Source organism: Sander vitreus, chromosome 12, assembly GCF_031162955.1.
Source record: "Sander vitreus isolate 19-12246 chromosome 12, sanVit1, whole genome shotgun sequence".
NCBI classification, from domain to species: Eukaryota; Metazoa; Chordata; class Actinopteri; order Perciformes; family Percidae; genus Sander; species Sander vitreus.
Genome location: NC_135866.1, coordinates 29,438,368 through 29,452,834, shown reverse-complemented (window position 1 = coordinate 29,452,834; position 14,467 = coordinate 29,438,368). Strand labels below are relative to the sequence as shown.

Below are 14,467 nucleotides of genomic sequence, written 5' to 3'. Positions count from 1 at the left end.
CTTAGATTGTTAAAATAGAGCCCTTAGTGTCTCTGTGTTCTTACCTGGTCCTGGTCTCAGTATCTTCATGAGTAGAGTGGCACATGGCGCTGAACTGGGACACAAAGAAGTCATAGCGGCGGTGGTAAGACGGCGTGTCCTCCTCAATGTTGGCAAACTTCACAAACTAGAGAGAAGACAGGGAGATAAGGGAAACATTCATTAGGCCCTTTATTAAAAACTCAAGTGCATTATCTAGTAGTGGACTAAAAAGGAATGATTTCATTAGGCTGTACCAAAAAGTTTTTGGTGACTGTGTAACGATACAGTTTTGCCACCAAACATATCTCAACACTATGCTGTATGCTGTATCGATCGTTTAATTAAAAATACTTTTGACCTCCTTATGATATTTAAGTATTAGACAAATGATTCAGCTTGACAAAATATTAAAAAGAAACATGGACGTCTCAACAGATATTCAGTGCTCCAGTGTTGGTTTAAAAAAAATATGAAAACTGTCCTCAATCAACCTCTGATTGCCTGCATTGGTGTTCAAACACCTCAAATCAGAAGTGAGAGAGGCAGCATAGCTGCTTATTGACTTTTCACCCCTTTAACAATGGAGGGAGAAAACAGAGACAACGAAAACATAATGACATGCGGAACGTTTCCAGTGACTCAGAGTAAAAAATACCGTCATATTTTTGCATGGGGATGAACGTTATAATATGATATGAATGATAATAAGCATTAGAGAGACACCACCCATTTGTCTAGGCTATAATTTCCTCCCTCTAAACAAGCGCAGAGTGCCCTCTGGAGAGGCCTCCTCTCTCTCCTCACACTCAGCCGTGCTCGAGTGGCGCTCCTCGCAACCCTATCATTGTCCATTGCAACAAATTGCTTCTGTACAGTTCGGCATTGGTGACCAAAACCCTGCCGTTCTACCTGGTAATTTCCTCCCATTTTGTACCTAACCTTTCCTGGGGGTAATGGCTCAGATGGAAGGAGGTACGCTGGCAGCTGGCACACAGGAGAGTGGCTTCCCTAATGTGTTACTGCAGCAGAGGAGGGAATCCAGGCGTCAGACACATGTAGAGAGCGGGGAATGATTACTGGGTTGTGCTTATGAGGTGCTGATGGGGAACTGTGATCAGGACTTGAGTGTGGGCGCCATGTGGTGTAGGGGGCCCTGAACTGATTTTGTTTGATTTGGTCATAAAACAATGTTCATACCCAATACAAAATGTCCCCTAATACAAAATAACATGTTCAAAACAAAAGGACACAGATTAAATAGAGTCCGTTTTCTTTTTAGCAGGGGCGTAGCCAGATGTTAACATTCGGGGCTCAGACCCAAACCTAATGGGGGTCTGTGAGCATGATCATTAAGCGGCTGTATGCACTATTTTGATAATAGATTGCCTAAAAATGCATTTCGGGTGGCCGGGTTGACTCAGTGGGTAGAGCAGGCGCACATATACTGAGAGGTTTATGCCTCGACGCAGAGGTCCAGGGTTCGAATCCGCCCTGTAAACGTGACACTATTTTTTATATGCTTGTCTCTTTTTTCGACACTTTTCACGTTTTTATGGCTTATTTCAACCTTTGATACTTTGGGCATTTTTTCTGTTTTTGTTGAAGTTTTTGTCGGGGTTTGTTCAACGTCTTTATCCTTTTTTGTGTTTTTGTTGCCTTTTTTTTTTACATTTTTTTTTGTATCTAGTTGTTCTGCAACTGTCGATTGTCGATTGTCCATTGTAAACCGCTGGATTGGTGGGTCGGTCTGTCGTTTCACCACTTTTGGTCTGGTTTAGTGCTAATTACAAATGGAGGAAATTTACATTAAATTATTATAAATATTTACTTGAGAGTTTTGATGATGACACCGGTCAGGGTGGGAAATTAGCACCCGCCACCAGCCAATGGCGGGTACTTTTTCAAAGTGGCGGGTGACTTTGCCTTGTATACCAGCCAGAGTGGCGGGTGGATTGTAAAACATTCCTTGTAACGGATTGGACAGCTTTTGTCAAAGAATGCTGTTGCTAAGAAACAATGCACAATGCTTATAGGAGTGGCGTTACGTTACTGCTAATAAATGCCCAACATTTCCGGATTTTGCTGCTTCATAATAAAAACATTCAAATACCAAAATAACGGAGGACTTTTATTGTGAAGAAGTTATAGGAAATGAAAGTTCACAGCCGGGGCTTTGACCGCGCATATTTCCGTCAACTCCAGACTTTTGTCAAGTAGTTTTCAGCGATCGTCCGTGACACCATGTAGCTGAGCGGAGGAACAGATGAAACGAAAATGATTGGTTAAAAACATGTGGCGACATATCCCCCATTGTTAAGAGGCCCGCCGCGGAGTCAGCATTAGCTATGAATGTACAAACTGTTGAGGGCGAAGTAAAGAAAAAGAGAAGGTAGCCGACTTTTCGAACAAGTGGCGCATTGACAAAACGTACAGAGAAAGACCGTGCAAAACATTTCAGACCGTCCTGCCAACCGGTATTAAACACCAATGTACGCTGTAACGATTTTTCAGTCGCTGAAAGCTGCTGCTGTTCTAATCCTGTCGGCTCTCTGCTGCTCAGTCCCACACACACCCACACCCTCATCCCCCCACCCACCCACACCCACACCCGCCCACACACCCCTACACACCCACACACACCCGCCCACACACCCCTACACACCCACACCCCCGCCCACACACACCTACACACCCACCTACCTACACACCCACACCCACCTACACACCCACACCCACACACCCACACACGGTGGATGCAGGAAAAAACGGAGATGAGACGTACAGGATGACCTCAATTGAGGACAGCCACCCTCGTTATTGTAAGTGCAACGATAAGTTAAAGTCCAATAAGTCCTTCATCAAACCGTATGAATGAGTGTCCCAGGCCAGGATAGGAAAATAACTAACAATGTAAAGATCAACAAGCCTCTGACAGAAATGTTAAAATTTGATTCATTCAATAATTAATTTCATTAATTAATTAATATTATTTTTTGTCTTAAACCCACCAGCTATTTTCATATTATGCCAACATTTTCAGCATCCTGAGCCTTTTTGGAAAGGTTACTAGGAAATCTCAGCCCAGAGTAGTTTTATTCTCCCCAAAATAAGTTTCCTTTTTATTTTTAAAGAACTACACAAAAAAGCAACTTTCACTGTGTCTCGCAACTTCATTGCAACAGAAATACAAAAGACATTGCAACTTTTATCACAATTTTTTACAAAAGCTCCCGCAAAATCAGGCATTTTGGGCCGCTACAATCTCCAAAAAAGGCTGCGACATCCTGGAGGGACTGATTAATGCTACGTTACTGAGAGATGAGTCAATATTTCTTTTGTTCATTAAACATGTAGGCCTACAATTATTTTAGAATATGACCAAACTGGTCTTGCAAGCTTTTTTTCACATCACTTTTTATTTGCCTATATTAATAAAATATGTATTAATAATAAAAAATAATGTATTGAAGCAATTCAAAATATGCTAGTGCACTTTTTTATAAATTTGAATTCTGGGAAAAGTGGCTGGTAAAAAAATAGAAGTGGCTGGTAAAATTGAGCATCCACCAGCCACAGTGGCACAGTTCATTTCCCACCCTGACACCGGTGTTACCATGGAGGCTGAAGATCATTGAGGAGCGGCCCATATTTACGAGTCAATTACAAAGACCAAAAAAGAAAAAACTAAAACTGAAACACAAAGAAGCAACACCATCATAAATCCAATAGAAAGCTACTAAAACTTTCTGAATTGGAAGAAGAATTTGATAAATAAATTAGGATAATTAGGATGTAAAAGAAAACACAATGACGTGAAGCAATAACAAGTAGAAGTTTGGAGGTGTAAAAAATCTTATTTCTAAAATGTCTGAAAGGTACAAAAGGTGAGGTGTTGTCTTTTGTTCCAGGAGTTGGGTGCACTAAAATTAAAATAATATTTCCGAGCTCGTGGAACATGAAGCAAAAGCCAGTCAGCGCAGCGCGTCTGATAACAAATCAGTTCTATAAGGTAAGATGGCAGGGCCTCATAAGCCTCTTTCCGACCAAGTAGTTACAGGAATGTAGTTCTAGGAACAGTCCACTTCTAAACAGATCTACTAACTACTCTCCCCCAAAACCAGTTTTTCCATTTGCATTCCCACTGGCCAAGTGGCCATAGGGACTGGTAGGAGGGGTAAGGGAGTGACGCAAGCACGGCAGCGGTCTTTATAGCGTCGTCACCTGACTTTAGTGCCACATACAACAACAAACCAGCATGGAGGAGGCCATCGGAATGTTCTTGTTGTGCCTTGCCGGGATCCTCATAACGGAGTTCGAACGGCGGCGTTTAAGGACTAGGCTGGAGTACTTAACAGAGAAACACAGAAGATGAAGGCTCCAGCGTAATATGATTCTAATTAATATGACGGAAGAAGATAGAAGAGCAGAGCGCAACAGGCAAACGAAACGACGGGTAAGTTGAACTAGCATTAACAATTAGCTTGTTGAATGCGTGATGTTTGTCTTATGAGTTAGCATACGTAGGCGAAATGCAACAGACAGTGAAGAATATGTACTGTTTGTGTTCCAGACGTTGCTAGGTCACTAAGGGTTCCTATGCGAGAAAAGGAAAAGACCCTGCCCTGAAGTAGGAGCTGAAAGAGTTACAGGAACTGAGGTCAGAGGAACTTAATAATCCCCAAATTGGTCCAGTCGGAACACGAGAAAAAAAGGGTTCTAGGAACATCATGTTCTAGGAACTGCAGAAATCCCTCCAGTCGGAAAGGGACTAGATAAAAGGATACCTGTAAGTATCACGTCTTTTGGAGAGAAGACCACCCAACCTTGTCGCATAAAATACAATGTCACTTTGGAAAAAAGCATCTGCCTAATGAATATAATGTAATGTTGAATGATATAAAGTCTGGTTTCTCTTTGCAAAGGAAATAAGCTTAATGGTGAGCTTTGTGTATCTGTATCTGGGTAATTTTCCGCTTTTAAACAAAAAAAAAAAAAAAAGGCAATTTAAACAAATGTCTGGAATTTCCATTTCAGTTGAACAGAAGACTGAAGCCTTTCACATGGAGAGAAGTGCTTTAAGTGAAGAGGGGATCATTCTGGTTGGAGCGGAGTCTTCATCATGTAAATACAACTATTTAAAAAGCAACAGGCTTCCTGCCTCCCTGATGCCTCGTGGCAAAGCAGTTAGGATTTTTATATAATGAGAAAATTTGAGAGTGATACAAACACCGGCGCAATTTGTTTTGCCTCCCTCCGGCCATTTTAAATAGCTCAATTTAAAAAGGAGGCATTAAAAAAAAGTCCTGTGAAAAGGAATGGTTTAACTTGTGCTAAAGAGTAGAATCCATTTACACCAGCATAGCCACTTCAAGTTGATCATTAAACCTTTGCACAGTTGGAAACATCGAAGTCAATAAGAAACTAGACGTTTTTCTAATTAAGTTTCCTCTGAAATCCTCCTATTTTACATGTACACTCACTTCCTGTAGTTTTGAATGGTGACTGGAAGATGTCTGAAGCTTAACCAAGAGTCACAGAGTTTTCGACTTTCTAACATTTCTTTCTACAGTAAAACCTAGTGAGGCACTGAGACCACAGGTTCAATTATTTGCTGATGATATCAGTCTTAAAGAGCAGTATTTCTTCAAGCAAACTGTCGGGACAAAACACTGCCTTGAACTTTGACAACATCGCAGTGAACACGCCAGTGAGATGGATTTTCAATAGCCTTATTCATAACCTTCTTATACAAAGTTCGCTGCATTCAAACACTGTCATGCATGTGTCCATTTAAGCACTCCTCCCACTACAACTTAGAAGCTCCTCCATCTTGGATCTAGCACGGATGTCAATGAACGAGCACACCTTCAGTCAGAGTGAGTAAAATAGCAGCTGTTTGGCTACATAGAAATCATTGTGAAAGTTATTTGTTTTCATTTGTAATAAAAACAGCAGGCTGGTTCTGTAACTCAGTTATAAGGGCGGCAGTCTCACATTTAGAAACATCTCAGTTAGAAGATCAATTTTGCATAAGAATAGCTGGCCCCTTAGGAAGTTTACCGGGCTTTGAAGCCAATTGAACATAGTGGCCTAACAGTGGAACTGCAACGCCCGCCACGCTATGCCCTTATACATCCATGGTGAAAAGGCATATTTTAAAAGATCGATTTTTGAATTTTATCAATCGATCTCAGATCAATCAAACACATATCAATTTCATTGGAGAATCGATTATTTTAACCCAGCCTTAGAGACGTTCACTGGCATTTTAATAACTATAAAGAGTTTTTTTTCTGGCCTGGGCTGCTGCTTTACTGCTGACCCAGTTGGCGTGTCAGCTTGACAGTTTGGTGACTCAAGCCAAGAAGTTGGACACTGCAGCCTGAAGCAAAGTTTTCCCTTGGCATTAGTTGTGTTCATTTCCTGTATCCCCATCACAAGTGACATTTCTGCACCTCCGTCTCGTCAGTAGTGACAGTTTGTCAACGGAAAGTACACAGGAAGTTAACAGCAGTTTGGAGGAAACTATCAGGAGTCCTGGCATCTGCAGTTTATCAGTGTTGATGTCTTGTGTTGCAAACAGAGCGCTGCTCCTCTCCCTCTCAGTTCTCATTTGTGCTTAATGATCATCAAAAATCGTGTATGTCTAATGTACATTATATGCTTCATATGTAAGTGAGAACGCATCTGAAAATCTCCTGTTGTGTGCTACTGTTGTGTGTAAGAGAGCAACTTCGGACTATGTCAGGACCTGATTCATCGGCCATTGTCTGGAGTTTATATCAGAAAATGGAGACGACTTGCTGTTGGTAAAGCACATTTCGATTCAATTTGATTCATAGTGTCAAATCACAACAGAAGTTATCTCAGACACCTTACAGATAGAGTAGGTCTATACTAGAGATGGCCAGATACCATTTTTGACTTCCCGATACCGACTCTGATATCTGAACTTGCGTATCGGCCGATACCGAGTACCGATCCGATTCCAGTGTGTCATATATTTTATTATGTTTTAACAACTGTATACTACTATCCCTGTATGGATGTGATATGATTTCTATCTTTGTTGTCGGTCTGGCTCAGGTTAAACTCTTTGTGAAACATGAACGCCCCAGAACGTTCTTTTGTTCTCCAGTTTGACAGTCAGTTATAACGGAAAAAGAACATAAATAAACTACTTTAACGTAGATTTTCTTTAGGGCTTTATTACGTGGTATCTGATCGGTGCATAAACTCAAGTACTTCCCGATACCAGCGTTTTAGGCAGTACATCTCTAGTCTATACCACACTCTATAATTTACAAAGATCCAACAATTCCCCCCCAAGAGCAAGCATTTTGTTCAAAAGTGGAGAGGAAAAACTCCCTTTCAACGGGCAGAAACCTCAGACAAACCCTGACTCTTGGTGGGCGGCCATCTGCCGCTGCCGGTTGGGACACAGAGACACTGATACAGATATAGAGAAATATGATTCATAATAATTATAGCAAATGGTCTGATGAACCGTGGTGGCATTTACAGTAACACTAAAGATAATACAACTATGACTAGAAATAATAGTAGCAGCCGTGCAGGGCGTAGAGAAGGACCACGGCAGCAGCTGCGAAACGTGATTTAGGTGCCACCCTAGTCCAAGGAAATCTGTGACGCAAGAAAGCATAAGGACTCCGGGGAAGCCCTCCCTCACACTTTCAGAAGTGTGCAATTGGTTTATGGTTAAATTGGGCACATGCTGGGAGAAATCTGGGTAATCTCGTTTTTCTTTGGGTCTTTTAAATCTGATCGGGGAACAAACAACAAAAAAGGAAATGTGAAGAAGATTGAACGGACAGATTTTCTTGGCAAACGACTGTCTGAATGTGTGGCACCTCCGGCCCCACAGGCTATAAATAAACTCCCCTGTGAGTCTGACTCAGTGGCTTCGTGTGTCTGAGTGTGGACTGATGAGTTTCTCTTCTATTGAGACGGAGTGGAGGGAGAGACACTTCTAGCCGTCGCAGTCTGCCAATTTCTTGTGATAAAGTAAACTGGCAGATACATTTGGAAACGGCGACTGGCTGGCGGCACAGACAGGAGACACACACTCATGGTGGGCAGCGTAAAAACAAAACAGAAACACTGTTCTTTAGAAAGAGAGGGAAAAAGTTACATTGAAGGTGATAAATGGTGCGTGTTTTTTTTAATGAATATGCCATTCTTAAATTGATTAGAAAACCTTTGGATAATATTTACAGAATGATGTATCACCTCCTCCCCCGAGGTTTTTCTTTTTCATCCGTTAGTCAGCAGAAAAGTTACTGCAAATACTTCAGTGCAGCACTTCCTCCCACTTTGAAGAAAAAACCAGTACAACCCAGACACATTTCTACCTAAAGACCTTTTCACCCAGTTTGCATTTTTTTTTTTGCAAACTTATCCTTCTGCAAAATCCAAACCAAATTTGTTGAGATATATATTTTTTTTATATATATTTATTTTTTCTTTTATAAACATCTATCACAGTTTACAGACCCACTTCCTGCTTCACTTTGACGTTCTGTACTTCCTGTAGTAGCATTAACACGGTTTTCCTGTTCAATGACGGATTATTAGCAACATTTCAGGTGTGCTCACTTTTAGTTTGACCTCCAAATAAAGTGGTTTAGATCAGTGGTTTTCAAAGTGGGGTTCAGAGACCCCCAGGGATCCTTGAAGGGGTTCCAGAGGGTACCCAGCAAAAAAGGGAATCATTTATTTTCACTATAATTCAATCCATAAATAACACAATGGGTCCTATTTTAACGATCTGAAACGCAAGTATCAAACGCCAAACGCAAGTAGCTTTGTGGGCGGATCTCGGGTGCTGTTGCTATCATACCAGCGGGATAAATGAGTCTTGTTTTGGGCTCACTCTCACTGAATCACGAGGTTATGAATGCATGGTGATATTTTTGCAATGTAGTCTAACATTAGACCGAGATGACCTCACTATAGATGATGCTCTTCTGTCTCTCCTCTCCCGTGCTGCTGCTGGGGCATTTGGGTTAAGTGGCATCGGCACATGCAGTTCAACATCACATCTCCTTAAGTCCTCTAATATTTCCTCATTTATGTCATCAACACATCCATGATTCATGGAAATGTTGTGTAAAACAAGGTCATGTTTTTCCTTGTATTTATGTATGGTTTGCAAAAATGGGAACTGCTGGGTCCGTGAGATGAGAGAAGCAAAGTGTACGCGCGGTGTGCACACTCTACATTACGGCCAAGTATGGGGGTCAAGTGACCAGGTCAGACTTCTTCAGAAGTAGTGTGAACACTCAAATCTTGCCCAGATCTGATTTTCTTTAGCCAAGCATGCGCCCTTAAAATAGCATCTGAATAATGCGCCACTGACTTTAGACTAAGTTTTTCCTGGTCTGTGGCGGAACTGTTTTCTGGAACTGCAAAATAGCACTAGGGAACGTCGGCGCTGGAACACGCCTCCTCTTTTTGCTGAACCGACCCCGGGAGCGCAAGTTCGTTCCCTAATTTAAAAACCACCTCCTCCACCCTCCCAACTCACCTACCCGTCTCTGCATCCCCTCTCCTCTGTCAGACTCTAAATACCACACATAAATAATGCAAAGGCTTTCACATCTGAACCCACGGCTCCGTTTTCTGCTCAGATGAACCGCCGACAATGGCAAGGACGACAGGCTCAGAATAGGACGTGTGAAGACGGAGGAAGGGGAGGAAAAAAAAACAACAACTTTGGGTTCACCTTCAGAAGGCTGCGGAGGAGAAATGGGGCTGACATTTTGCCGGCGGCTCATAGAGGCAAATAATAATGAGTCTTTCACAGGATATGGTAAAGGGCCATTTCCACTGCCAGAGTACAAGTTAAATTAGGTATTTAACCGCTGACATCAACCTCTGGGCTGCAGCTGAGGGATGTGTTTTATGTTCCGTTTTCTTGCATGTGTGTGTTTGGTTGCTTTATATTCATTTTACTTTGGCTTCACAGCAAATGGGCTTCTCTCATTTTAAGGCAACATTTTTGAAATGAACACCCTGCACACACATACAGAATCTTAACGGAAACTGCTTTGAGAATTATAAGCAAATAAATTATAAATGTATAGGAGGCTATTATGTAGCCCGCCTGCTCAAACTTGGAGGCGGGCACTCCAGTGCACATAACTTTTTGATAAAGAGTATAGCAAGTAGAAAGTAGAAAACAAAGAGTATAATAATGTCAGAACACTTGATGTCAGAATGATGGAAAAGTCGTGCAGACTTCAGGGTTTCACGTCACGCACAATATAACAGGAGAAGACTGAGGTTTTTCAATAAAAAAAAATCCAATTTCTCCCATACATTTTGTGTCTCTTTGTGGGATTGTGTGTCTCTTTGTAGTCGTGTTGAGTCTCTTTTTGGTCATTTGTCAACGTTAAATGTCATTAATCTGTAAAACCAGAAAAGAATTTCTTTCTCCACAAAAAATCATGCAAAAGAAACACTTTAAATCGTGTGTTGACCAGAGATGTGCTCAAAAGCTTCTTGGAAATAAATCATTCAGCATGAAAAAGGCACAAAAAAAAAAAAATGACTATCTTCAGGAACAGAGCACCCTGACAGAGAAAACACTTTCCTTCTTTCCTTCCTTCTCACCATTATCGTGACCTAAAGCCTGCTCCCTGACAGCCATGCGTTTCAAAGCCCTTTCCAGGATTTCCCCTGGCATTATAAGGTTTGGGTGCAGCACCCGAGCCGTTTTGGGCAGCCACCTAAGCCATATGGATGTAACTAAATTACTTTTCTCAGATCTAATAATCGCAGTTTGTCCCCATTGGACATTTTTTAGCAAGTATAGCCTTTAAAGGTCCAATGTGTGGGAATTTCTCCCATCTAGAGTTGAGATCACATATCACAATCAACTCTCTCGCACCACGCAGTTTAAAGTACGTATTACAGCTACGGTAGCCTTCACGCTTCAAAAAGACGGTCTCTTGCTCTTTTCAATATCCTTTTCCTTTTTCAAACCTGCCGGGGGCCGGGAAGCTACGATGCCCATTAGCAGCACCTTTGAGTTTATCATGTGACAGAGAAAACGTGAAAGGTGGAGCAGTATGTCCTGTATGTCCCTTACTGGCTTAACGTATTTCAAGATAGAGCATGAATATGGAGCGTCTACCCCAGTTCATGCCAATGCAAATGTAACATGTCAAGCCAAAAGGAATACTTGATACTTGAATTGATGGTGGAGGTAAATATTCATGAAAAAGGACAAGTTAGTGAACGGGCAACACAGATGTTGATAATGAACAACACGTTACACACTGGACCTTTAAGCTTTTGAGTGATATTCATATATTATTTGCTCTGGCTTATCCAATGTTTTAGACACAGGTATGGTAATAATAACTGTTCAAAATGATGTTAGCAGCGGTTAAACAAAGAAACGGCGAGTTGAAAATGATGTAACAATTGTTACAGGCCTACCGCCATTGTAATGTTCTGCTGTAATTTCCTGTTCTAACCAGACTGAAGGTTATTTCTCTTACCGAGTTGGTCCCCAGGACCTGCAGGTCCGGCTCTCTGGACTCCAGCAGCTTGGCCACCATGTGCAGGAAACTCTCCACGAAGGGTTTGATGCTCTGGGAGTGACAGGCCATCAGCAGCTGGTCCAGAGCCTCCATGGCTATCACCACATTCCTGCACACAGGCCATGGAGACTGTACATTATCATTAGTTTCTTAAGCCGCCTACACGTGATAAGCGATTTGCTCTCAGCGCACCCGCTAGGCAGGGCGCACAGCAAAGCACAGAGGGCAAAGTGCAGCGCAGGTATTCATCATCAAGGGTGGCAAGGAAGCTATTTCCCGTTGCTAGGTAACGACAGCGGTTATCTCATTGGTTGCGCTTTCGAAAGGTCAGCAGCTACTAGGTCAAAGTTGAAATAATTTGAACCTTGAGCGGCAAATCCGAGCGAATAGTTGGGCGCCACCGCTGTCCCCCCCGTAGGAGATCAATGGAACGGCCTATCATGTGTAGGCGGCTTTAGGGCGCGTTCACGTCTATAGTTCGGTGGACTCGGTGCGATTCGGGGATGAAGTTGCAACATTGTTGGATTTTTCATTTGGTTCGGTTTGTGTTCGCACTGCATTTTGTCAAACGCACCGAACACTGTAAACACAGGTCACACGATGGTTCATTGGACAGAATATCCGAAAATCGCCGACACTTCTGCTCTCAGAAATAATGGAGCAACACCACATTTATAACGTCTCGGGTTTTCTGGTTCTGCTTGAACGCAGCATTAAAGCTTTAGTGTGTAATTTTTTTATTTTAATGAGTGTCCGTTACATTCAAGCCGCAAAGCTAATTAAGACCATCAGCCCCACACAACTCTCTAATCCTCCGTGTCCTCCTTGGCTACTAGCAACTGTGTGAAGGAGGGGGAGGCGGGGCCTGATCACAGAAGGCTTGTATCATGTGGACACGCCAACTTTTTGTTGTCATTACTTAGAATTCCTCATGGGGGAGACCGAACCTACGCACTATAGCTTTAAGAAGGCGAACAATGTGAGCAGCTGACAGACAGCGAGTAAAGGAGCGAGGGAGATGATGTCACAGAGACGCATGATGTCACACAGACGACCAGCGATGTGTGCTCAGAACAGCTTATGGATCCGAAAGTTATCGTCCCTTAAATCATATAGAACTCCCCAAATTGTGTGCGAGGATAAACGGAAGGCTAGTAAATGCAGGTTCACTTCCTGTATTTGGGTCGGATCGCGTTCTCACCTGAAGTGAACTGAACTCTACTTTACTTGGAAGTGAACCGAGACCCCCCGTTATCAAGCGGACCAGAGTTCGGTTGTGGTTGTTTGATCCGGCACCAGAGTTGAGATGAGCTTTCACACCGCCCCGAACCAACCGGACTATACCACCAAAACACTCCCGGGTTGGTTTTAAACGGACCAAAACGAGGCAGGTGTTAGAGCAACCCTCCTACAACTGGCAGGGAGGGGGATTTCTAAACTGCACTTCCTCTCCTTGACGACTCATAAAAAACAGCTCATACCGTGGGAATGGTATGGTGGAAAATTAGAGAGAGAGAGAGAGAGAGAAAGTTGTGTTGAGATGTGTTTGCTCTCCGGCTGTTCTTCTGGGAATAAAAATCACGGCCAATTAAACATAATTGCTGACGTTTATAATCACTGCATTGATTTGGGGCTGCCAATCTTCTTTTAGAAAATACATGGGGGACATTTTTGTCTGCACACTGGCAGGAAGAGATTTTCTAAATTACACTTTTCTATCCTTGACAAATCATAAAAAACAGCTCATAGCGCAGGAACGGTATGACAGAAGATTTCAGCCGTTTTTAAGTGAAGTTTAAGTTTGTACGTTTATTTGATTAGGACAATGCAAATTAATCAACATTTCTGTAAATGCGCCAGTGTTAGCCAGTCGGCTAATTTTCAACTGTAGTCCTAGCATTTTGAAGTTTTGAAACACTTACTTTTGCAAACCGCGGTAGACCATGAAAGTAACCAGCCCATGCCTAGGTTGTACGAGCTACAGTTCTCCAGTTTTGGAGAAGCAGGCGGGAGTTCTTGGGCGAAAAAAAAGAAGGGAAAACTCGAGATCAAATGAGCGACTTACCCGTAGCGGTGTCGCACCACGTCTCTGCTCAGCCTCTCGGCCAGGTACGCTCCGATCCTGTCCAGTTTCTCTGGAGCCGACACGGCGTAGAAGGTCAGCTTCTCCATGTCCGATTTACTGAGGCCATCCTGAAGACAAACACAAGGCAGTCCTCGGTCACACGATTTAAGAGCTGCAATGATCAGTCGACTAATCGATCAGTCGATCGATAGGAAAATAATCACCAACTTTTTTTAAAATCGATCAATTGTTAGTAAGTCATTTTGCATGCGAAAACGGCAAAAATAAAAAAAAATGCTGTTTTCAGCCTCTCAAATGTCGTCGCTGTCGGTTGAAGACCTTGTATGTCCAAAACACATTACTGTATTGTGTCAACAGATAACGTCAGTTAATAGTGTATGTGGCGTTTTCTTTTGCGTAGGGTTGGGTACCGAAACCCGGGTCCACTACGGAACCGGTTCCTACGCAACCGGTAGGAATCGGACCGGATTAGAACGCAAATTTCGGTTCCTCATTTCGGTTCCACTTAATGTGTCCGCTGAAATATTTTTCCTCCGTCGCGCCGGAACGGACGTAAACATATCACACTCTCTCTGTAGTCTACCGTTAGCTAGCTACCGTAAATGTAGGCTACTTTTAAAATGCCATATCTTCCCTCTGGGCTCACCAAAGCGGACGTAAAAGCATATTAACCGTTCACTGGACGTGATCGCTGGTAAACATTACATCTTTGATGTCATTTTTCTGTTTTTCAAGAATCGGTTTAGGAATCAGAATCGTTTTAAAAGTACCGGTTCGGTATTGGAATCGT

The 14,467-nt window shown here is 42.5% G+C and overlaps 1 protein-coding gene across 1 annotated transcript in view; it reads right to left on the bottom strand.

The window, feature by feature from the left end:
- Nucleotides 1-14,467, bottom strand: part of efr3a (EFR3 homolog A (S. cerevisiae)) — a 160,776-nt gene that overhangs the window by 77,885 nt on the left and 68,424 nt on the right. The window contains exons 4-6 of the mRNA XM_078265096.1: nt 13,657-13,784; nt 11,550-11,700; nt 45-166 (exon numbers count right to left, since the gene is read on the bottom strand). Coding sequence (XP_078121222.1) covers nt 45-166; nt 11,550-11,700; nt 13,657-13,784 — 401 coding nt within the window. The remainder of the gene's footprint in view (nt 1-44; nt 167-11,549; nt 11,701-13,656; nt 13,785-14,467) is intronic.